The sequence below is a fragment of the Oratosquilla oratoria genome, chromosome 21, assembly GCF_046742065.1.
Source record: "Oratosquilla oratoria isolate Oo_2021 chromosome 21, ASM4674206v1, whole genome shotgun sequence".
Lineage (NCBI taxonomy): Eukaryota > Metazoa > Arthropoda > Malacostraca > Stomatopoda > Squillidae > Oratosquilla > Oratosquilla oratoria.
In genome coordinates, this window is record NC_134797.1 from 31587077 (window position 1) to 31612076 (window position 25000).

The window sequence follows — 25000 nt, forward strand, 5'->3', positions numbered from 1 at the left end:
GAGCGAGTATGCTGAGGCATCAGTACACTTGACACGGATGAATTGAATTGCATTTTAACAGGCTGAGTTGTCGCAGAGTGGAAGAAGAAAGTTTCTCCAAGAAAGATGACCATTTGCTTTGCATTCGCGGCCTTGAGTGAGAGTGATATGAATCTCAAAACAAGCCATTAAAGGTGTTGTTGCTTTCAGGAGAAGGACCGTGTAGCTATCGTAAAGATATTAATAGTTTTTACTTTTTCATTTATTTATCTATTTTTGCTGGTCATTATTCTGAATCTTCTGCTAGTTCCATGTTTCTTGAAGACGAAGAAATTATATAAGGACTGCATTTTTTATTTTTTTATTTATCGTGTAATGCTTGTAAAGTTAGTCATTAAACTGGGTTATATTGGATTTTGCAGTGTCAAGGTGGTAAAGAGGAGGGTGTGTGGGGGTGGATGGGGGAGGAAAAACGAGTCTAGAGATGATCACTCACGACTCGCTTGAGTAGTCGTAAACACGAACATAAAGGCGAAGGACGAGCCTCACGCCTCGTGAATCCATTTTGGAACCATTTTGAAGCACCACGGAAGTGCGAAGACTTTTACCGGTGTCGTTGAATTATTATTTTTTCTTCTTCGTTTTTTTTCCAGGGTGACCTGATTTCAAGATCAGGTTCCGGGTTAATACGTTACAGTTTTAGTTAGTTAGAGAAGCTTTCAGAAGAGATGTTAATTCTTTTTAACCAATGACATCCTGCGTAGATTCTGTCCAGGACAAAGTCGACCGATTTTACCCGACTGAAGGACGGACTTTAAAGAAAACGGGATTTTGAATTCATCGGGATTTTGAATTCATCGAGGGCGTTCTAATTCAAGACTCTCATCCTCTGGATCAAATCGGATGGCGTCAGAAAAATCAAAATTGACAAATTGTCCCTTCAAGTCGAAAAGTTTAAGTGGGTTTTCTTCCGAACCAGTCTTGACAGCGCCAGAAATTTTTGGAGTGCAGAGAGATACAGATTTTTTTTTTTTTTTTCTTTTGCTCAAAAGCTTTCTTAATCTAATATAAACAGCCCTTCCCCACCCTAAAGAAAAAAAAATCTGTGGAGATGAGAGAGAAAAAGAGAGAATTCCGTGGAACTTTGTGAAGTCAGTGGGTATGCAGATCGTTACTATGATAGAGCATGATGGAAGCCGAAAGGAGAATTTCCGATCAATAATAAAGTCTGAAGAATAAAACAGAAAAAAACATGATATAGAATATAAACACCATAAAATTAAATTAAACAAAATCAAATGAAATGGAATGATCATATAATCACATGAAACATGATAAAAAGCGAAATAAAATATAATAAAAACAAAATGAAATAAAACAAATTAGAATAAAAAGAAATAGAAAAATAAAATACGATTGTATAAAACAAAACAACATAAAACAAAATAAGATATGATACAATAAATCAAAAGAAATAAGACAAAAAATAAAACAAAATCAAATCAAATCAAGCTTAATGAAAAGATGTATTCAAATGGTCTTAGCTGTTGTTGGTACATACATACATATACCAAAGGCTTTTTCCCCCTTACACGGGGGGTAGCCAAAAAGAAAAAGGCATAGAAACCACTCCCACCCATTCCATTCCCTACATATTCCACTCCCCTCCACCCTCCCTCTTATCTTGGCACCTCCTGGATGACGGGTCATCCCTGCTGTTGTTGGTACCAGGTGATTTCATTCAGGCTAAGGTGAAGTCGGACCCAAAGACGGACACTTGCCACGACAAAATATATACATAGTGCCGTGGGGGGGTAACGACCACTGCAGGACCTCCTATCCCACGTGGTCCTTGTCAATGGTCACGGGGACTCTTATCATATAAAGTCTCGGTCTATAGTAGTTATCGACTAGTAAACTACCCTTCTACTTGCCCAATATCAACGGAAAGGTACTCAACTTCCTTCCGAACTACCCTAGTGTTAACACTTACTTGACGGGTAAGTTGACTTGAGGCTAGCCTCAACGAGGCTTAAAAAGAGTAGCCTCGCCGGGGGAACCCCAGAACCTCCGTTTTCCCTTGCTAGCCTCGCACATCCGTTATCGAGCCCAACATCAGCTCCTTGCCTCTCTGCGCAAGGTGACCTTCTTAGGACAGAATTAAGGTGAATATGATCTTATGTTCAACAAAAGGGTGATATACACAAAGAGCATTAAGGACAAAAGAATGCTATTTGAACATGTAAGATGTTATATTAACTTGTTCGACACAATCCGAAATAGGGACTCGTTCTATGGATGTCGTCACTGTGACTAAACTGGGGAAAAATAGAAAATGAAATAAAATAAATTGGTTATAAAAGAAACGTGTTTTAACAAAATGGGCTGAAATATTCAGCTTCACAAATGCTCTTGGCTCTTCCCTCTGTGCAACAACTTTCATCGTATACTGGTTTTTTAGTCTCTCTTTATATCCCTTCTTAAGGTATGTATGCATAGCGTGTACTGTACGCATACATATACGCTTTTGTATATATTTTTTCTTGTTGACAGACAAGGTTAAATGGCACTGTTGCTTCTGCGTTGTTTAACTGTACGTATGCATGTGTGTTTGCATGTTTGTATGTACATATGTATGTATCCATATAGTCATGTACGTACGTGTGTATGTATGTGTGTATGTATATATGTCTGTATGTGTGGATGCACGTATGTATGTATGTATTTATGTATGTATGTATGTATGTATGTGAGTATTTATATGTATGTATGTATGTACGTATGTATGCATGTATGTGTGGATATGTGCATGTTTGTATGTGTGTTTGTATGTTTATTCCTAGTGTGCGTGCATATACACGGAAACACATACTCTCTGGCATGCGTATGTAAGAAGCCAATTTGTTAATAAATGACATCTATAGAAATCCTGTACGCTTAATTCTTTTCCTGCGGCACTGATTTTCCTTGGGTGAATGAAATCACCTGTCGACAGCTGGAACAAATTGTCTTAAAACGCAGCGAATAGGTTAATGGAGATTGGCACGTGTTGCCTTTGTGGCAGCCACGGGTTCTCCCAGCTGAATAAAATCGCCTGGCGGCAGCTGAACTGAAGAATGAGGTCTTGAGACGCATCTGAAATGCCTTTGAGAGTTCTGAAGTCGATCGGGGGAAGTATTTTCCCGTTTATTCTGACTGACGCTAAACCAGCGATTCTTAGCCTTTTTTAGTGCCCCCCTTGCTATTTCAGAAAAAGAAAAAATTATCGAACCCCCATCCAATACAAATACAATGCAAACATACGAAAAGGATTAGTGATACAAACCTTGCTTTGCTTTCTCATGGTAAATATACAGTACCATTGCACTGGCTATCATGTCTCGTACCCCCATCCAATACAAATACAATGCAAACATACGAAAAGGATTAGTGATACAAACCTTGATTTACTTTCTCATGATAAATATACAATACCATTGAACTGGCTATCATGTCTCGTATCCCCATCAAATACAAATACAATGCAAACATATGAAAAAGGATTAGTGATACAAACCTTGCTTTCCTTTCTCATTGTAAATATACAGGTACAATTGCACTGGCTATCATGTCTCGTACCGACAGGTTCAAGGCTTCTTACCCTTTAGGGGTCCAGGTATCCTAGATTAAGAACCACTGCGCTAAACTATTTCATACATGTCAATGGCACACCGTTGGTAAAGACGAAGTTAAAGCCGATTTGAACTACCCCCTTCCGTACCTGGTGGTCCCTTTCCTGCCGTCAGGTTACTCGTTTAATCCCTGTATGGCACTTCCTCGCTGACGATAAACTGAAGACCCGTCTTTCGAGCTCGGGTTTCCTTGTGAATCCGGTCTCAGCACCCAAGTTCCTCCGGTAAGCTGAGAACGGCTCCCGAGGTCAGGAACTGAGGGCTCGGTACGCGCGTTTGGTCGACCGGTCCGGATACAAGACCCAGCCCGGATATGAGCATCGGGACCGGATATTTTGGACTGATATAAAAACGGGTGACCGAGATGGTTATTGGAGAGCTGCCGGATATAAGGATAGAAGAATCTGATTGTGTGGTCACGGGTACTTTGGCCGAATTTGAGCGTCCGGGAAGGATATGTGTAGCCAGGATAAAGAGGTGGTTGTGCCGCATGTAAAGGATGGATTAGTATTGAGGATGGTCGGGTGAAGTACAGTCGACATACAAGTGTAAAAAAGTATTCAGCCTTGAAAGTCCAGTACAAAACTACCAGACTGTCCCACGGAAAATAATATAGATTCTATATCTCTCTGTCTCTCACTCTCTATCTCTCTCTCTCTCTCTCTCTCTCTCTCTCTCTCTCTCTCTCTCTCTCACTTTTAAACCAAAGTGTGGACCTTGACCTGAAAGTAAGCTAGCTCGATCGGGACCCCTTCATGCACAGAACTGCCAATACCAGCGCGATAAAGGAGTTAAAAGTTATCACCATTTTCGTAAAGGTTTGTTCAGACACATCTATTGTCGCATGACGTGAACGAAAATTTTCGGGGAAAAGTGACAACATTTTTCATTGGAACTGCACTAGCGGTTTGACTGGATTTGTGTTATCCATGTGAGCGGACGTAATGGATACAGGAGGACAGCGTGGATAGAAGGGGCTGATTCAGACATGGATAGCTGGATAAGAGCCATCCGTGCGTAAAACGGAAATTAAAACTCAACCTTGCTTTCGTTGCTCATAGGGTCAATCAGATCTATAATTTGGGAGAATTCTCGATACGACTGGACAAGGTGCCCACATCACGCGTGAGCCTTCAAACAAGACAAAGGAAGACAGATCGGTTATGTCCAAGTGGACGTGTCAGGTACAGACGGCTGTATCGAGCGTGGGTGGTTGGAGCGGACACAGAAAGACAAGCCGGATAGGGTGACTGCATCTAGCGTGGTCTGCCAGATCCGGTGAAGCGTTTGTAAGGTCGAAGAGGAACCGACGCCAAAGAAACCCTTCAAGTGGAACTCTCCCTATTACGTCAAGCTCCTGCTGTCACCCTCAGGTCCAGTCACCGGGCCCTTAGGAGGTGGTGGTGGAAGGTGTAGGAGAGAGGGGATAGGGGATAGGAAGAGAAGGACAGTAGGAGGAGGTAAGGTGGAAGAAAAAGATGGGGGCGGGGAAAGAACGGGATATCAACCGTGTCGTCAGTTCGAGAAGAACTTTGTTAGTACTGGGTCGCACGAGTTAATACGGGGATGAGTCACTGGCCCTACCATAGATAATCGTACACCGCGTCGTAAACGTTAGGCTTTTGTGTATTGGAAACTGGTATGTTATACACATTTGTAAATGTTCACTATAAACCCACTATCGGAGAAATAATATCGTTAGTACAGGAAAACTGTATATTTCGACTACTATCTGTAGTCCTCTTCAGCAGGATAGTTACAAGAAGTTAGAGTACAGGTATAAATGAGGTAGTGAGGGGGTACAGGAAAGGGGATGGGGAAAGTGGGGGGACTCAGGTTATGCCCTTGATATGGTTGGGTCAAGGAAGGACAGTTGGTGGTATTTTGTCCGACCGCTCTTGACATTAATTTGTTGACTGCTATCCTCGTAATGCAATCTGGGGGCCACTGACCTTTTGAGGTATTGAAGTTAGGATAATGTTTTATTAAAGAAGATTCCTAACTTCAATGCCTCAAAAGGTCAGTGGCCCCCAGATTGCATTACGAGGATAGCAGTCAACAAATTAATGTCAAGAGCGGTCGGACAAAATACCACCAACTGTCCTTCCTTGACCCAACCATATCAAGGGCATGTAACCTGAGTCCCCTAACTTTCCCCATCCCCTTTTCTGTACCCCTCACTACCTCATTTATACCTGTACTCTAACTTCTTGTAACTATTCTGCTGAAGAGGACTACAGATAGTAGTCGAAATATACAGTTTTCCTGTACTTCCGATATTATTTCTCCTTTTGTGTATGTTGTATGTTTAGGTACACAGATCTCTAGCCCAGAACGAAATCACTATAGCGTTTGTTACTCACCAGAAAAAAAAAGGTATGTAATATGACGTTGGGGTTCATGGGCTCAGTTAAGAACTATATTCCTCGCACCTCACGACCGGATGAAAGATTTGGTCTCTGGCCATCAAAGAACGATCAAATCCCTTCTAATACTATGTAATTGGAGCTTACTGTACAACCTTTCATCGATACCCGGTCCCGATAAGTCAGTGAGTTAATTTAGATTTATATTGATAAAGAATATGGCCGACAGGAAAGCTTTTAGTCAATTAGAATTTCGGTTGAAACAAAAAATGTTTAGGTGTTTATCTAAATGAATAATAATAATAAAAAAAAGAAATTAACAATAATACATCAACTGACCTTGTTGAAAGTTTGATCAATATTAGACCAGAGGTGTTATTAGACCAATATTTACGGTGGAGCTACATTAATAAAGGCCATTTGCAAAAGATGATGATCGTAGTGACGCCTGGAAATCGTCCTTGCCGCATCCAGGAGCACAGTGCTCTGCAAAGTTCCCTGCCCACACATGTGGCAACGTCGACATTTCCTTATCATCCCCGTTCCCTTGACTGCATAGGACGGATTGATAAAAAAAAAAAAAAAAAAAGTTAGAAAGTTAACATCCTCGCTACTAAAAAGTTCTTTATACATTTCTTTTTTAGTTAATACAATTTATTTTTCTATATTTTTACGAGGGGGATAGGCTTGTCCTGAATGGTATTGATCTAGTTCAGCTGGGGGGAAAGATGGTAAAATGAGGAGCCCACGCTAGTAGGCGCGTAGTTGCGGCCGAAGCCGTCACCTTTGCCCTACTCGCTTGGACTGTTGGGGCAAGTAACGGTTTCTGCTAAGAATCGGAAAGGAGTGCGGGATTCAAACCCACAACTAAGCGGATTCGAAACCCAGCAAGCTTTTGATTACGCCCCCTAGTTGAATGTAGCTTCCTCAGATTAGGCAGAATAAAATGGATAAAAGAAGTCATTTTAGCAAAAGGGGTTAAAAGAACGACACTGGTGTAATATTTCAGGTGACTACCTGAATTGGATGGCGAGGAACTGGCGTTGGAAGTTGTGCATTTGTCGCAAAACTTTTCGAGCGCCTGGGGAGATATATCTTTCCCCAGCGTCTGGAATTACAGTAACCCAGGCAGGAGGGCATGCTTAACATTAAGGAGCCTCCACAATTCGTAACGTTGCGTTTTGTTTGTGATCCTTACAGGTGCTTTAAAATCCTGTATCAAATGTGACCAGGTATGAGATTTTTCTTTAGTGGGTGAGGGAAAGAGGAGTGTAATCTTGCCCAGCAAAAGAAAGTTTTTTCTAAAGTTTCCCCGTGTTACATAAGAGTAATGAAGAAGACTGCAAGAGACCATAAGGCCTGCACTAGGCAGTTCCATGCCCATTACCACCTATCATCCCCATCCATAAAGTTATGTCGTACAATTCCGAAAGCGAAGACCGTTCTTCATCGAGATCTCGATTGTGATCTTGAGACCGCTGCGTCTAAACGAGCTTGGGTCTTTGGCCACACCCACTTGAGGCTCTCTTGGTCGAGGCAGAGATCGAGTTGTTCTTCGGGAGTCGGCGGAGTGGGAAGGTTCTAGCAGTTCTGTACTGGACCTTTTCAAGACTTCATACAGAACACGAAACATCCACAAATGGAGATTTATAGGCCTCCAGTAGGTGTCAAGACTTCACACAGAACCCAAAAATCCACAAATGAAGATTCATAGACCTCCAGTAGGTTTGATGTAATAAGACCATCATAAGGACTAGGTAATGGACTTCCCTCAACCCCGAGGAATTATCTTCGTAGCGGCCATATCAGTCGCTTGTCTATGGTGAAAATAAAAAAGATATCCCCCGGCAGATTCTAACTTTAAAGAATTAATGACAATTGCATACACATTGAAAGTATGATTTTCTCGCCGACAGCACAAAAGAATAGAACTGCAGTTCCGAGTTGAGTTTGGATACAATCACCCCTATAAGAAATTGAAGAAAATAGTGCAACCGAGATTATAGTTTTTGTGGATGAAACAGCGTTGCCAAAATAATTGAAAAAATTAATATTGTAAAAGATACACACACATACAAACACACACATAAACACACACACACACACACACACACACGCGCGCACACACGCATACACACGCACACACACACACAAACACACACACACACACAAGCACACATACATTATAAGTCTGTACTGTCCCCTTGAACAATATAATGGGTTGTTTTTAAGGTCATAGCATTACCTACAAAGCAGACAATACGGTCTGTAGAGCTCTCATCAAGGAGGGTAATAGCTGCTGATCACAAGTTCAGCGCATGATCCTTGACCACAACGAATGACGTACATCTATACACACTAAAGTGAATGTGAACAAATTAGGAACCAGGAGTAAGAAATAAATAGATTTATATTGCATATGTAGTTGAATAAATGACTAATATGTATACAAACACACACACACACACACACACACACACACACACACACACACACACATATATACACACACACACACGCTCGGTGGCACTGTTGGTAGAACGCTAAACTGGGAGGCAGAAGTGCTCCCAGTAACCAGTTCGAATCATGCCCAGGGCCGAAATTATTTCGGTATCGCTGTGCCTCGGGTCGTTATTCTGACTCTCGTGGGCGGGGAGTTGGGTGTGTGTGTGTGTGCAAGGTCATAGCATTACCCATAGATCGGACCTACGAGCTCTGAGCTCTCTTCCAGGAGGGAAATAGCTGTCGATCACGAGTCCAACACGTGATCCAAAGACCAAGTGAATACACACACACACGTACACACACACACACACACACACACACACACACACACACACACACACACATATATATATATATATATATATATATACATATATATATATATATATATATATATATATATATATATATATAGATATATATATACATCTATACCCACAGATGGTGTGAATAGGTTGCTAATATAACATTTATTCGTACCCTGTATGAGAATCAACTCAACCACCCTTTATTTATCTAATTCATTAATTAATTTTTTTTACAGGTTTATTATATCTACAGTATTAACTTTGACGTGGATGCGTACGACAGCCATTAACTAGGTCAAGTTACATCGGGATTGAGGGGTTCAAGTCTAATCACAATTCTAATATAGATTATTTGGTTGGGTCATAATAGAATAGTCAGCAGTTTACTTCAACAATTAATTCCAACTTCTCGCAAAACATAGCTGCTGTATCACTATGCTGGTGACGTAACAGGAATTTTACGAGTTCCATATTCTCCTATTCACGGGTTTGAATCCCGCACCACTATCCCATTCAATTCCTACCAGTGACTTTACCTGCCCCAGATCGCACAGCAGGGTATAAATGGCGGCTTCGGTCGCAGCAACGTGCCCTCTAGCGTATATTACTCCTCCCCGTTTTTTTATCGGTAAGTTCTTGACTTGGCTCCCTCTCCCTGATACTTGTTCTGACTGTGTTTTGTTCTTCCGGCAGACACTGGTGACAAGGCCTGGGCAGGGGTGAACGCCTAAAGCCAAAGGGTCGGCCCGCCCGCTGCCTCGACGTGACGCCCTGCACGTTTGCACCTTCACCCACACACTCCCACCATCCACCACCACCCACTCCACCACCTCCACCTCCACTTCCACTACCACCGGTATTCTTCTGGTATGGCCACCGTCACCGCTCGCGACAGGAGTGGTGGTGGCGGAGTTCCTTCGGCCACTGAAGCTGTGCCCCGCCCCCTATCGGAGGCGGGGCGCTGCAGGATCTCCAGCTTCCCGTCCAAGCAGCGGCGCAGAGGGCCAGCCCCTCTCGCATCCTTTGAGGACCTCAGCATGGACAAGACGACGTCCGACTCAAGCCCCGATGATCAAGTTTCTGGGCCCCCGCTCCCCAACATTGGGGAGGAGACCCCATCCTCCATGACGCCTGTAACCCCAGTGGCACCTGTACAGCACCTGCCGCTGGGGTCAAGCCTAAGCGTGCCAGCGTCACCAAGGATCCGTGTCTCGGCAGCCTCCTCCTCGTCGGCACACGACACAGACTCGAGAGAATCCACGCCCGAAAGAGAACTCTTCTCCGGCTACGCCAAGACTGGATTCTGTGAGGAGATGACGGCCGACTTCAAGTCGAGTACCGAGGAGCTCGACGCAGATGATGAAGAGAAAGCGAGGAGGAAGAGAGAGAGAGATCGACAGTTGGCGGATATGGAGAAGCGAGAGGAAGTTCTCCGTGTCTCAGAGTCGTCTCGCAAAGGCTCCAGCTCGAGCGTCCTAAGCGACGGACTCCTCCCCATCACAAGCGGCCACAGCAGTCGCCTTTCTTCCTTAGGGTCCATAGGCTCGGCTCGACGATCACCTTCGCCGCACAAGATGCTTCTCGAGACCTCTTTCTGCGGCAACAAACCGATACAGCAGCCCAGCATAGACCTGGAAGATCCTCCCATCACCACGACCAAGCTGGTCAACTTCACCTTTGATAAGATCGAAAGGGTGAAATCTCCTATGGAAGCGAAACCTCCCGACATTTTCAGGTCCAGCTCACCCATCACCTTCAAATCAAGAGCGGAGGAACAGACCATGGAGGTCGTCGCTCTTAAGGCAGCCCCAATAAAGAAGTCCCCCTCGGATAGGGCGAAGTCCTTGTCGGGAGACAGATCCCCGAAGCCTGAAGCTCAGGAACGACCAAAGCTACTTCAAAGTGGCCAAGAACAGCAGGAGAGGTCCATTCAGAAGCTTCCGCCGTTAGCCTCCCCAAAGTCTCCCCGCATGGCGAAGAAGGTACCTGTCCCAACGGTCCCGGACCTGCGGGACAGCAGCCGGGCGTCGCCGTCACCTTCAGCCGCGTCTTCGGCGCCCGAAGCTATACCCGTCACCACTCCCGACCAGAACCGCGCCCACACCTCCGTCACCTCGTACACGCCCACCGCCTCCCCGAAGACGTCAAGAAGACCTTCCGCCAGACGTACCGTCGACGGCAGCGAGATCGAAAGCGGCTCCTCGTCCCCGTCGTTCTCGAGGAAGAGCTCCTTCACAAATCTCTTCCGGAAGTCTGAGGGCGTCCTCAGTCCAGTCACCCCGGACTCACCGTCGTCAAGCGGACGGAAAAGTCCATTTAGTCAGTTCATCAAATCTGCGCGGAAAGAGTTCCGGTCGAGAAGTAGGTCACGGAGCAGGAGTAAAAGTCGGGAACGGGAGCTCGACGACGACACGCACGACCGGAGAAGTGTCTTATCCATCTTCAGGCCCAAACAAAAAAAGAAGGACTCGGAAGGGGAACGGCAAGGGCGGCCGGAACATAGGTCGTCCTCTGCGGACAGTAAGATAAGTGAGGCGATAACAAATGTAGAGTTCACCTTTAACAATGACGGCACTTACCAATCTTCCGAGTTCGGGCTTATACGTCAAGAGAGCGAGGTGAACAGAGCCATCAAGGAGCCTCTGCGTGGAGCACCTCCCATCAGCGAGGGGGAGGTCAACGCAACACATGCTGCCATTAGCTCAAGAGACAGTTCCTTCAATGAACTGTCGTCGTACATGAAAAACGTAGATTCCAAGGGTAGTACACTCAATGGTGCTTCAAAGCCGGCTCAGGCGAAAGAAAAGGTCCAGGTGGACGACGACGTATTCGATAGAGCCCCTGTCAGTCAGGAGATTGCTGCGCGGAAGGCCCTCACTCCATCACCTGCTGTCGAAGCCGCATCACCAGCGAAACAAAAACAGCAGCAACCAGACCAAACACAACAACAGCAACAGCAGCAGAAAATGTCGCCGCAACAACAACCGAAAACGTCACCGCAACAACAGCAGAAACTGTCGCCACAACAGCAGCAGAAACAACAGGTTGAACAACAACAGGAAGATCAAACCAAACCTCAGCTCCCACCCAAGCAGAAGGATCGCACAAGTGTTACTCCCGACTCCGGAGAACCCGTGCCCCCGAAGGCTGCTGCGGAAGCCCCTCGACGGGAGAGTGCCCACGACCCCGACCATCCGACTTCCGAGTCAGAAAGAGAGTCTGAAATGGAGTACATAAAAGCGAAAAATAAAAAGCCTACTGATGCAGCTGAGAGCCCTGACGTGGAGAACAAGGTGCTAGTATCGCAGGAGTCCTTCGAAGAAGGCGAGCTGCCATACGTACCAACGACCCTGCCACAGGAACGACCAATGGCGGTCCCAATGGTTCCTGTCAAGGAGAGAGTGGCCGAGCTTAGGATGACTCAGTCTATAGACCGGCCGAGAAGTGCCACCCCGATCATGCCTAACAAGCTGGAGGAGTTTAAAGCCTCGTTCGAGGCGCTAGACATCGATGACGAGTGTGACAAGCTGATGATCAACATCCCCTCTACAGGCGCCGTCAAAGTCTTACCTACGAAGAGCCCCAAGAAACAGGCCTCTCAGAGTTGGGCCGACTTCTGCCAGGAGGGTCTCAAGAGCCCACGGCAACTTCGGAAGCAGTACCGTACCAACAGCCAACAGAGCAGCGAAAGTGATCGACCGCCCCCGCTGCCCCCGAAGTCCCCGAAGTCCGGCTCGAGGGCCAGTACACCTGGGCAGTCCCTTTCGCAGGGGACGACGCCGACGGGACCACCAAAGAGTTGGATAAACTTTGATGAAATGCCTGACGTAGTCCTCAAGCCAGTTCGCCATATCAAGACCGTCAGGCCGAGGGGAACTTCGGGAAGTTCGAGAGAAGATTCTCGAAAGCCTGTCTTACAGAAGCAGGATCGGAAGGATGAGAACCAGGATGATGCCAGGGATGATAGTGGCCGCCAGGACTCATGTGAGTGTGAATGCCATGGGAGCAACGACAGCCTCCACAGCCATCCACCTCACCATGATCACCAGGAGCTCCTCTCGTCTTCATCTCAGGAACTCCTGAATGATACCGACCGCCTCCACTCAGATGCTTCCTCTCCGGACAAGGCGGATAGTTCAGAGCGTAGTTCGGACAGCGACGACAAGCCGACGAGTCCGTCATCTAGCGAGGATCTCACCACTATCCGGGAGAGGCTGGAGGAGATCAAGAAACTGGAGCATCCCGATGACACGGAGGACACGGACCTGGAGACCCTCTTGGCGCCAGTTAACGACTGCATCAACCGCCTCTCCTCCGTTAGTTCTGTCCCCTTCGAACCTGCTACAGGAAGCAAGTCTCCCATACCTGACAACTGGGCTGACTTCCTCCTACCCCCGCAGCCGGGGAGGAGAAGTCGCCTGTCTTCCCTTGGGTCAGACGCGGGGTCCATAGGCAGGTCACCCTCCCCCAACATGCTTCTCGAAACCTCCTTCTGCGGGTCCCAACCCATCGAGGATCCCATGCTAGAAGAGCCCAACGTGCCCATGAGTGTGGCACGGAAGCTTAGCGCCATCTCCCTTGGGGACCTCAACCCTTTCGTCCCCCCTCGAAGTGACAGAGGGGGCCCTGTATCTCCTAATCTGCTTACGTGCCCTGACCGCACTTCTATACTTAGGTACAGGACACCTCATTCCGCCCTTGAGTATTCGTACAACCGGGCTTCTGGTTTTACACTAAGAATTTTGATTCCCTCTTTTAATGACTAAGACTTTCCCTAAGAAGATTGAGTTCTCATTTAATTTCATGTTCAAACAGTTTCCTGGTTTCGTACCGAGAATTTTGGTTTTCTAAGTTAATGACTGACATTTCCTTTATGAAAGTTAAGTTTTCATTTGATTTCATATTCACATAGACAGACCTTTATTCCAATTGCTACCATTGTATATAGTCAAGATATTAATCTTATAATAAGTCTTCTTTGTTTAGTAATTTAGTTTACCCAGAAAGATGAGCCTCAAGGGTTAGAATTTCACTAAGAAACTTTATTCTTTTGCATTCTTGTTTTGATCTCAAAGAGTCTCGTTTGGATTTTTTCACAGTCCGAGACTCTCTCTTCCCCATAATAGATTCTTTATTTGTTCTTTTCAACCAGACATATAATTTACAGGTAATCAATACAAATGTGATACACAGCAAAAACACAATTATACTTGAAACCAGGCCTCATGAGACTTAAACTAGGTATCTGGTCTGTTCGTTGCAGTTTGGCATTAAAGCCCCTGTAGGCAGCTTTAGTATTCACTATTTCTTTATTGGTAGAGACTCTTTTCAGTGAGGCAAAACTTATAACTATACTTTTTCTGCCTAAATATTTATTACTGCGATGTTGAAGTTTTGGAACATGTAAAATTAGTCAGTAACAATTATATAAAAGAAATAGATGAAGATGGAACTTTAGTGCCTACTGTAGCGAATGGACAAAAGGACTTTGTCATGTGACACGACACATCTATCACCCATCCGTAGCTACCACGACTGTTATATGTGCCACCAATTTGCTTTGCAAAGCACCTGTTATATCTGATCATAAGATCATCAACGCCCTTCTCTACCCTCTGCAAAACACGAACGTAATGTCTGACACTTCTGAAACTTGACCAAACTCTTGTGACCTCTGACGTTATTTGCATCAGTGACAAGCACAACTCCCATTGCATTAAGTTACATCACACTTTTAGATGTAAACAAAACTGAGTAGAAATCACGTGTGCTGCCATATTAGTTCCACGAACACCTAGCCAGAACACCCCACTCTTGGTAGTAAACCCCAGTATCTGTGATCACGATTCACAAAGGTGAGGCTCGCGTCATGGGTCGCTCAGCCGCGGCTAAAGCACACACCTCTGCCCTGTATGCTAGGACACTCAAATCAGGTGGCAGTCCTTGGTAGCCCTTCAGAATGAAGCCAGATCCTTCGTGCTTACAAGAAGAGATCGGATCCCGATGTACCCCATCAGGACAATGTGATCACACGAAATCTTCAGGTGATATTTTGGTTCAAAGCACCTGTTCTAGTCAAATCTAGAAACTTCACGCTCATATTAAAACAGCAGTGTTATATCTAGTTCTTTACTAATGATAGCACAACGCTGTGATAGCACCAAAAATAAAGTCGTCAGTCACTTTCACGAATCACGACACCCAGGGTGCTAAGCCATAATAACACATCAGCAGTACATATATACATAGCCTACAATACATCATCTCACCTAACACCTCCTTACATCATTAAATGTAAAACTTGACTATAACAACACTTATTAGAAATAATGGACAGGAATAACTTGGTTTGAAGAAAGAACATTTATCTATGCTAACGTTTGGTCGACACGCTCCCATCACTCTGAAGAGGACTTGTAGTCGAAACGTTAGGATATATGTGTAGATATTCCAATTTGAGTTCCATATCACCTTTTCCATTGTACACATTAACACTTATGATGCCCTCTGACTTATCTGATAAATATTTCTTCTCAAATTTATATTACTGAAATCTTGTGAAGATGCATATATATTACTGACAACGTGGGAAGGGTTCCATTTTATCAGTACACATGAAGAACTTAATATTAAACATGAAAGTACCATCATACCTACACACGAACGAAACCAGCTTTCATTACATACACCACCTTGAACCATCTAATATTTGACAAATACACATAAGCTATAAACAAATACGACAAATGTGACTATACTAGAACATTTATGAACCCTGACCATAAACTCTATGCAACTGCAGTGCCTGATGACGTCAAATATATAGATAGCCTAGACATCTGTAAGATCAAGTCAGAGGACATTCGCATCAAAAACTCATTTGACGTTTAGGTAGACATGCTGAATTCTGTACAACTTTACGAAATATGGAGGCATTTTGTGTACATGTGGGCTAGTGGCCCAATCGGAAGCGTGCTCTTGCCGAACTGTCCTAGTCGCAATTTCGAATCCCGCCTCTCCGATTCTAGCAGTGACTGTGACCTGCCCCAGCATTCCAAGCTAAGCTCATAGGGCAAAGGTGATGGCTTCGGACACAGCTACACGCATTCAGACATATTCCACTCATCTTTGTATTCAAAGTCAGACATACCAATCATTCAAATAACACAACACCTTTTGGTGTCAGATGACATACCAGTCCCTTCAAGGCAATGACCTGTTCAACACATATTTGTTTCTGGCTTATTCAACTCCACATTGATGTGTCTGACCCTGAAACTGTTAACGTGTTTCGCCACAGCACCTAAATGTATCACCACAACCTGCGACGCCCCCGACCGCAAACACCTCATCGCAGCACCTGCGATGTTGGAATCCAAACACCTGTGACAGATGACTACGAGGTACACGTGGTAGCTACCTAGGTTGTCCTACAACACCTGCAATAACTGCAGCACCTCAATACATAATACCTCTTATGCTTCAATATCCTCTCTTCAGTCTCAGATTACTCCCTAGTCTTCTCTTTATCTTCTTTCCGTCCTCAATCCTCTCCTCTTAATTCGTCCTCCTGTCTCTCTCTATCTCTCCCTCACGTTGCTTCTCTTTCTTTTCCCTTCTCTTCCTCTTCCTCTTCCTCTACCTTATATTTTTTCTTCTCCTCTTCCTTATCCTCCTTTTACTCTTCGTAATCATTGTCTTTCCCAAACCCTCCCGTTCTTTCTCTTCCTCCACCTTCTCTTCTTTCTCCTTTTTTCTCCATTTCCTTCTCCACCTGTAGTTCCTCCAACTCTTCCCCCTGATCCTCTCCCTCGTTCTCCCTCTCCAATTCCTTCTCATCCTACTCCCTCTCCTCTCTTTCTCGTATTTCGTCTTCTGCCCATAAGCTCCCTGAAGTCTCACCTCTTCTCCTAGTCCTTCTCCTCCACCTCTTCCATCTCCTCCACCCCTTCCATCTCCTCCACCTCTTCCATCTCCTCCACCTCTTCCATCTCCTCCACTTCTTCCATCTCCTCGACCTCTTCCATCTCCTCCACCTCTTCCATCTCCTCCACCTCTTTCATCTCCTCTGCCTCTTCTTCCTCCCATAAGTCCGCAGAAGTCTCCAGTAAGCGCCTTCCGCGTCCACTTGTCATGCATCGTGGTTCGTTCCAACCTTAAAGGAGAGAGTTTTCACATCTCAAGAGATCGATCCTGGCGAGGGGTGGGGCGCGAGGAGGAGTAGAAGGAGGAGAAGGAGAAGGAGGAGAAGGAGAAGGAGAAGGAGGAGGAAAAGGAGGAGGAGGAGGAGGAGGATAGGAGGAGGAGGAGGAGAAGGAAGAGGAGAAAGATAGGAGAAAGAGGAAGTATTAAAGAGGGAGTAAGAAGAGGAGGGAGTGTGAGGAAGAGGAGTTTCTGAAGACAAAGGAGTAAAAAGAGGAGGGGGAGGAGGTAGTGGAGAACAAAGAACAGGAGTAGAAGGAGGTTGAGAAGGAAGAATAAGAGGAGGAGCATGAACAAGAAAAAGAGGACGAGGAAAGGGAGGAGGAGGAGGATGTGATAGGGAAGAGAGAAGAGGAGCAAAAAGAGGTGGAGAAGGAGGAGAAAGGAGGAAGTATTAAAAAGTAAAAATGTGATTATAAAATGGGAGGACTAGGAGTAGGAGGAGGAGGAGGAGGAGGAGGAGGAAACGTAATAGAAGAGGAGTGGAAGAAGGAGGAGAAGGTGATACAAAAGGGATAAGAAAAGGAGGAAAAGGACGAACAAGAAATGAATAAATAAGAAGCGAAGTGAAAAAAGAGGAAAAAGAAAAAAGAGTAAAAGAAATGAAAGAAGATTCCGTTTTCTATGAAGCCGAAGATTGGCCCCAGGCAGGCGGGGACCATCAGCTACCGCTGTCAGATCCACTTCTTAATTTCCATTTTTGGTTCAAGACGAAAGCTACCTTGATACACATCTCATGCGCTAGTTCTAGATCTTCAGGTAGACTTCACTCCGTCACACACATAACTAGAGGCATCTCAGCAGAGTTTAACTATATACACAGATCAATTACCTTCACCTTTTCCCATACTCAAATAATCCTTTCTTTACATACCCCTTTCCGGTTTGGTATATATGATTTATCGTTTCTTCATTTTCATTTACAATTTGTTTAGTATTATTTTTTATCACACATAGTTGGGGCAATATCATCTAAAACGAGTCAGGAATGTAGAGGGGAAGATCATGACCATTAACGCTGATATGTGTGCTTTACTTGTCTGCATCAATATCAAAAACTTTTGTCCTAAACGTTTAAAAAGTTACCTGCAGTGTTTCCCACGGTGTGGTCCCAACTTTATTTTTTTCTGGAGACACAGACGCTAATTGTAGATTTTCCTGATACACAAAAACGTTTTACTTTCTCTCTCTCTCTCTCATCTCTGTCTCTCTCTCTCTCCCTCTCTCTCTTTCTCTCTCATTCTTAAGTTTAATGCAGTGAATATTCTAGGGACTTTAGAGACACCCCTACGGATCAGAGCCACACAAAATCCCTCTATGATTGGGGACTGATATTCACTCAGAAAACTATACTAATTAATGTTTTAGCTCCTACTATCCTTCCTTTCTCTTCCCCACCTTAACTAACTTTCTCCTTTGCCACCTCCACCATCCCGCTTCTTCGGCCCAATATTTCCCCTAGAATAGAAGCGCTGAATATCGCCAAATAAATACTAGAATCCTCTCTCGTATTCCGTTCAATGTTCTATACATGTCCATATCATGAATCCTATTGTATCATAGATATTCTCTAGCGTAAGCCAACCGTTCCCCTTCCTTACCCTGGCGTTCTTTAGCTTAACGTTCTCTCGTCCTGACGTTCCCTAACGAGATCGTGTTCCCAGCCATACGTTCCTCGGTCCCAAGATTTTAATAGATTTTATGTTCCCATGGTAAACGTTCTCAGGATCTCAAACGTTTCTTGCCCTAATGTTACCAATCCAACGACATTTCTTGTTTTCACTTTCCCTGCCCTCTCTTTCCCCCCTCTATCTCTTCTCCTCCTCTTCTTCCTCTCTTCTCTTTACATCTCCATACACGACCTGCTCTCTCCACTCTCTTTTCCCCTCTCCCGTCTCTTTCCGCTCCCTCTCCTCTCTTCTCCCCTCCTCTTTTCCTCTCCCTACCCCCTCCCGTATCTTCCTCTCTTTGTCCCTTCTCGCCTCTCGCCTTCCTTTCCCTGACATCCCCTGACCTCGCCACCGTTCTTCATCATCCGTTCCGTACGTTGCAGCGACTCGTCGGCCGAGTACGAGGTCCACGAGGCACCGGCCCAGCAGCAGCACCAGCAAGCACCATCTGGGGCCGTCCAGCTACGCCAGCACCAGCTGCGGCCTTCCTCCAACCCATTCGGAATGGATCTCGGCATCAGGAGTAATCGCAGTTCGATCGTGTCACAGGACCAGGTATGAGTTCGGGGAGATGGGGGAAGAGGAGGAGGAGGAGGAGGAGGAGGAGGAGGAGAGGGAAGAGGAGGAGGAGGAGGAGGAGGAGGAGGAGGAGGAGGAGGAGGAGGAGGAGGAGGAGGAGGAGGAGGAGGAGGAGGAAGAGCTTTAGATTGGTGGGGAGGAGAGGGGGTGGGGAGAAAGTCAAAGGAACAAGGTGGAGGGAGTTGTTGGAGAGGGCTGGTGGAAGAGAGTGGGAAGTGGGGGGCGGGATTAAAGTGGGGGGAGTGGAAGAGTGAGGAGAAGATGGGAGGACGTGGGTGTTGGTTACCCGGGAGGTGGAGAAGGTGATTAGGGAACACCGTGGGAGGTCGTTAGGAAGGAAGACAAGGATATAACGAAAATAAAAGGACAGGAAGTGATAGGGAAATGGAAGAAAAGGGAGGTAATAGGAGGAATAAGGCGAGGAGGGAGAGGAGTGAAGGGAAGGTGGAGAAGTTGGGAAGAGTGGATACAGAGGAGTTATGGTGAGGAGTAGAAGTGAAGGAGAGGAGTACGCAGAGAGAGTATTATTAGAGGAATGAGGATGTATCGGGAGTGCGTTCGCGCGCGCGAGCGTGTTTGTGTATGTGTTTGTTTGTTTGTTTGTTTGTGTGCGTGTGTTTGTGTATGTGTTGTTTGTTTGTTTGTTTGTTTGCGTGCGTGTGTGTGTGTGTGTCCGTGTGCTCATGCATATACCCATGTATTTGTGTGTTCTTTCGTGAGTGTGTATGGCGTGTTATATATCAATGTATAAATACATATATATATGTATAAATATATATATATATATATATATATATATATGTGTGTGTGTGTGTGTGTGTGTGTGTGTGTGTGTGTGTGTGTGTGTGTATAAATATAAAAGAATGCGCATATATATATATATATATATATATATATATATATATATGTATGTATATATGTTATATATATGTATATGTATATATATATATATATATATATATATATATATATATATATTACCTCTGTGTCAATCTATATACGTATATGTGCGCATGCAAACGTATATGTTGAATAAATCCTTTCCAAGCGTACGTGAGATCTGAAGGAAGGTGCCGGAAAAGAAGAAAAAATGAAACTGAAATATACGGAAGAGTTGAAGAGTGTAAATTGAGTCTTCGGATTAACGGAAGTCGAGACGGGATGCGTGGGCGTACGTGGGTGTAGGTGGGCGCACGGTGACGCCAACGCCCACGGTCGAACCGCTCACGTGTCTCCAGTCAGTTTTGGTTCAGTTGTTGCCGTTTACCAAGTTCGTCTAAGGTGGTCGTTCTCAACAATGTGGCCCGTGGACCCATAAATGGGCCACGGTGGGTCACTGAATGTGGTCCATTGGCTACTGTGGGGGCCACAGAATTTCACAAATTAGGCCTCAAATAAAAAACTAGTGTTAGTTAGTGGATGCTGAACGATTTATTTCAGTGACATTTTGGTCTCGAGGAGGGTAAAGATGAACAGTAACGCATAAGTGTGGGATACATGTGAAAATGAGTCGAGAACGCCTGCTCTCAATCAAATCAAATAGTTTGATATTAGCCAGAATAGATTCATTAAATGCGAGGAATTTTGTACTATAAAGAGCGGATTGTGATGTTTGTTTTACCCTGTACATAAGAGGCTTCTTTAAGATAAATAAAATCGTCGACATTTTGCTAAAATATAATCCTTTAATAACAAGGGAACGAATGAATCTGTTTCTTCTTCTTCTCGTTTTATTTTGTTAAAACAAAAAAATCCACACATGCTTCCGAGGTCTGGTTTTCCTGCACGGATAAAGATGATGTTGGGGTTGTTTTCGGTGATGTTGTAGTCCTCTTGTGCCCTTGCTTGACGTCGATATAGTCTACCTTGTCTTCATCTTTCTCCACATATTTCTACCTCCAATTTAACATCGTCATTGTCGTCGTCGTCATCGTTATCGTCGACGTCACCATCATCGTCATAATTCATCATCATCTTTTTCCTCATCATCACCTTCTTCTTTCTCTTTCTTTCCTATTAAGTTCTGTTATTGAAATTATCTGAATATAATAACGATTTCTAACCGTTAATAGATCTTCATCTTTATTTCTGTCCTCATTATAATCATTAACATTATTATCAATGTAATCACCCTTAATATTACCATTAATATCACTCATTTTGTCATCAAATATAGCCATTCTGTTGACAATATTGGTGATATAATTCCTAGAATTTGATGATTTTGATTAGTTGTTCTCACTGCAGTCATTTCTATTGTCAAAAGTATGATCATTATCATTGTCTTCATAAGCATCATCATAGCACCTCTTGTTGATATTATGACCGTGCCACAGATGTGGTCCAACTATTTACAATTATCAAAAATATATTTCTATCTATTAACTTATTGATTTATTTATTTATACATTTATTTACTTAATTATCTATCAATCTATTTATTCATCATATGGTTTGTGTTACCAAGACTCATCTATGGATCTTTTAACATTAATCCCCCCTCCCGAAACGGGTGGTAATTTTGTTTTCATATCTGCTTCCGACTGGCTATTTCATTCATCTTCGTGACTCCCTCGTCGATAATAAAGGTATCTATCTTCAGTTTCAAGCCCTTTGAGCTGATGAATTCCTTTACAGATTTCCTTCTGGTTAAACGCCAGACAGTTTTATTTAGCTAAAGGGGTGGTTTCGTTCCAAGTTGATCGAAGCAGAACGCAGCACTATTTCAACAGATTTATGGATTGCTATTGTCTCATAGTATTGTCTATCTCTCACTGAGTTCTATGTTACGGATTGGAGACTAATCTACTTAAAAAAGTCACTTTCAGTTTCTACTATCGTCTATTTCTACTACCCGATTGGAGACTAATCTACTTAAAAATTCACTTTCAGTTTCTACTATCGTTTATTTCTACTACCCGATTGGAGACTAATCTACTTAAAAAAGTCACTTTCAGTTTCTACTATCGTTTATTTCTACTACATTATTAACTTACACTCTTTTGTACTGTACTTTCCCAAAGGATGAAAATACTTCTAATCGATGACGAGACTAAATCTACTTAAAAAAGTCACTTTCAGTTTCTACTATCATTTATTACTACCTTATTAACTTATACTCTTTTGTGCAGTACTTTCCCAAAGGATAGAAATACTTCTGATCGATGACGAAAATTTTCATGAGGCTATGATATACTCATCACGCTTATGGACTGATGCTGCATATCAGCGTATGGCATCAGTCACTGAAGCCCTCCAGCCCAGTCACAGTTGAATGAAATCCTCCAACAGGACAATGAATTTATGAGAAGCTGTTGAGTTAGACATTCAATTCAGCAGAGAACAAGGATGGCAAGGAGATCAGAGACAGATGGTATTTGAACCACGTGGCATGATGAGATAGTCAGGTAAACATAGAGAGAAGAGTAGAAGGAGAAGGAGTAGGAGGAAGAGGAGTAGGAAGAAGAAGAGTAGGAAAAGGAGGACGTGGAGGAGGAGGATGAGACAATGCTCTTAGCAGTGGGAATAAGTGTCAGCATTCCCGGCAGGCGTAGGATCTCCATCAAAGACAGCAGGAATTCTTGTCAGGAGAAAGAGGAAGAGTTCAAGGAGAACAGCAGATTCTGCTTCGGGAGTAGTGGGCTAAGTAGTGACATAAACCAAATAAGGAATCAAGGACTCATTTGACACGGGATCCAGCAGACAAGAAAATATATTTTGAATTAACAGGACCAATAGGTTAACTGTTAAGGTCAGTACGTCTACCAGAAGAGCTAATAAGTTCACTTGCGACCTTAAAGTCTACTAGGAGGATCAATAGGTCCTGCAGGACGGCCAAAGCATCTAGAATCGGATTAGGGTTGCCACATGACCACATAAGTTAGTGCTTATCGTGACAATAAACATAAACTCTTATTGAGGTACAGGACAGTGAAATAGGCTAACTCCAGCAGATAATTTTGGTCAGATCTCTGGGAAGAGAAGCTAGCTATGGAAAATATTCCTAGTGTATGTCATGTTTTTGTATTCTATTCTCATAGTTACGAGACAAAGTAAGGTTTGACTACTACAAGAAATATGAAAAGAACAGAATAGTTATTGACATGATGAAAAAAAACTTGTCCGTATAATCAATTTCTGCACAATGAAATGATTATAATACATGTACTGATAATTCACTGCATTATAATGTACTCTAAAGCACCAACTGAACCAAAACAGAGTGTGTGTATGTGAGCATCAGTGAATAATTAAAGAAGAAAAAGTTTGCGGTTGAGATGTTAACTGTTCGGGGTGAACACGTAGCGTCGTACTTTCAAACCTTTCGCCAACAATGACGACCGTTTTCTATCACGAGGTAACCGATATTTGCTTTGTTTTAGTGTAGTTTAACTGGGTTACTGGATTATCTATAAGATCTACCATCGATTTTATAATTATAGCAAATGCTAGTAAAATTACACTTTCTAAAGTTTTAAAGCGTTCATCAAAAATGGCTAATATTTTAAAAGTACGAACGTTATACATTTAACCGCCCCAGAAATATTTGTGTTTTTGTACGTGCACCTGCGAGTATATACGTATGTCTTCTTGCATACAGGTGGATGTTTATATACGTGCATTTTTTTGCAAGTATGAATGAGTACCTGAGTAGAATTCTGATGAATGTTCTTGGATGTGTAACATATGAATTCAACACTGTTGGAAGTTGTATTGCTTTGGTGGGCTACATAGATACCCAACTATGTTGTTTCTTTAGATGTCGTGTGAACACGTGTATATGTATCTATGCATATATATATATATATATATATATATATATATATATATATATATATATATATATATATATATATATACATATATACATATATATATATTTGCGTGTTTAATATATATTTGTTCTATAAAGAATTTACCCCTCCTTCATAAATCTTAAAAATATCACCTCTTGCTATACCTCACGTATTAAGAAGAAAAAAGTAAGTCTTCTTACATGACCCCAGTAAGATTAGTAACATAGATTCTAGTACATATTTTCAGTTACTAAATCCAAGATTATTTGAGTAGAGCACATTTCTAAATTTAGTCTATTTGATGAAGCACTCATTCTAAAGCATCACTTCTGAAGGATGGGTATCCCTGTTAATGCAGTATAGTGTCTCGATGTCTTGTATGAATATATTTATCATTATTTCATGAGGCAGGGAAGGGAACAATATGATATTAATGCAAACATTAATTTTGCATTTGCTGCTTCCTTGTATGCAATATCATATATGCCTTAGATTTGATATATGTATTTATATATCGTGCTAAACGTTTAAGTAGACATAGATGTTATGTTGCCATTCTCTCAACACATTATTCCCATTTTCTTCTTCACAGAGAAAGAAAAAGGGAAAATGATAACACTCAACACAGGTATTAAAAATAACACCCTAATGCATACGTGCAACAAGGTTCATTATCGAGTGTTTTATTTCAAATTCTTTTTGTTATTACGTATTTGCCCCCCTCCCCCCCATATGACCTTTTCTTTCAACCCATCCAGCAGTGAGACGTGACTGTGTTTTGTATCGTCCTCTTGTTTTCTTTTCTTTATAATTGTTAGCTTCGTTTCGTGTGGACCTGATTTTCAGTTCTGTTACTGATTTGTTAGATTATTTTTTCTCTTATATGTAATTTCAATTATTTCAGTTACGGCCGGTCCTTAGATA

At 43.3% G+C, this 25000-nt stretch overlaps 1 protein-coding gene across 3 annotated transcripts in view; it reads left to right on the top strand.

Annotated features, from left to right (window-relative positions):
- Positions 1-25000, top strand: part of LOC143036832 (uncharacterized) — a 296439-nt gene that overhangs the window by 256706 nt on the left and 14733 nt on the right. For 2 of the 3 annotated variants that reach the window (XM_076204642.1, XM_076204641.1), the window contains exons 2-3: positions 9523-13504; positions 19085-19256. In XM_076204642.1, the coding sequence (XP_076060757.1) occupies positions 9699-13504; positions 19085-19256 (3978 nt within the window). In that variant the 5' untranslated portion in view covers positions 9523-9698. Of the gene's footprint in view, positions 1-9522; positions 13505-19084; positions 19257-24668; positions 24705-25000 lie in introns of all 3 variants that reach the window. The other variant, XM_076204643.1, reaches the window with a different exon arrangement.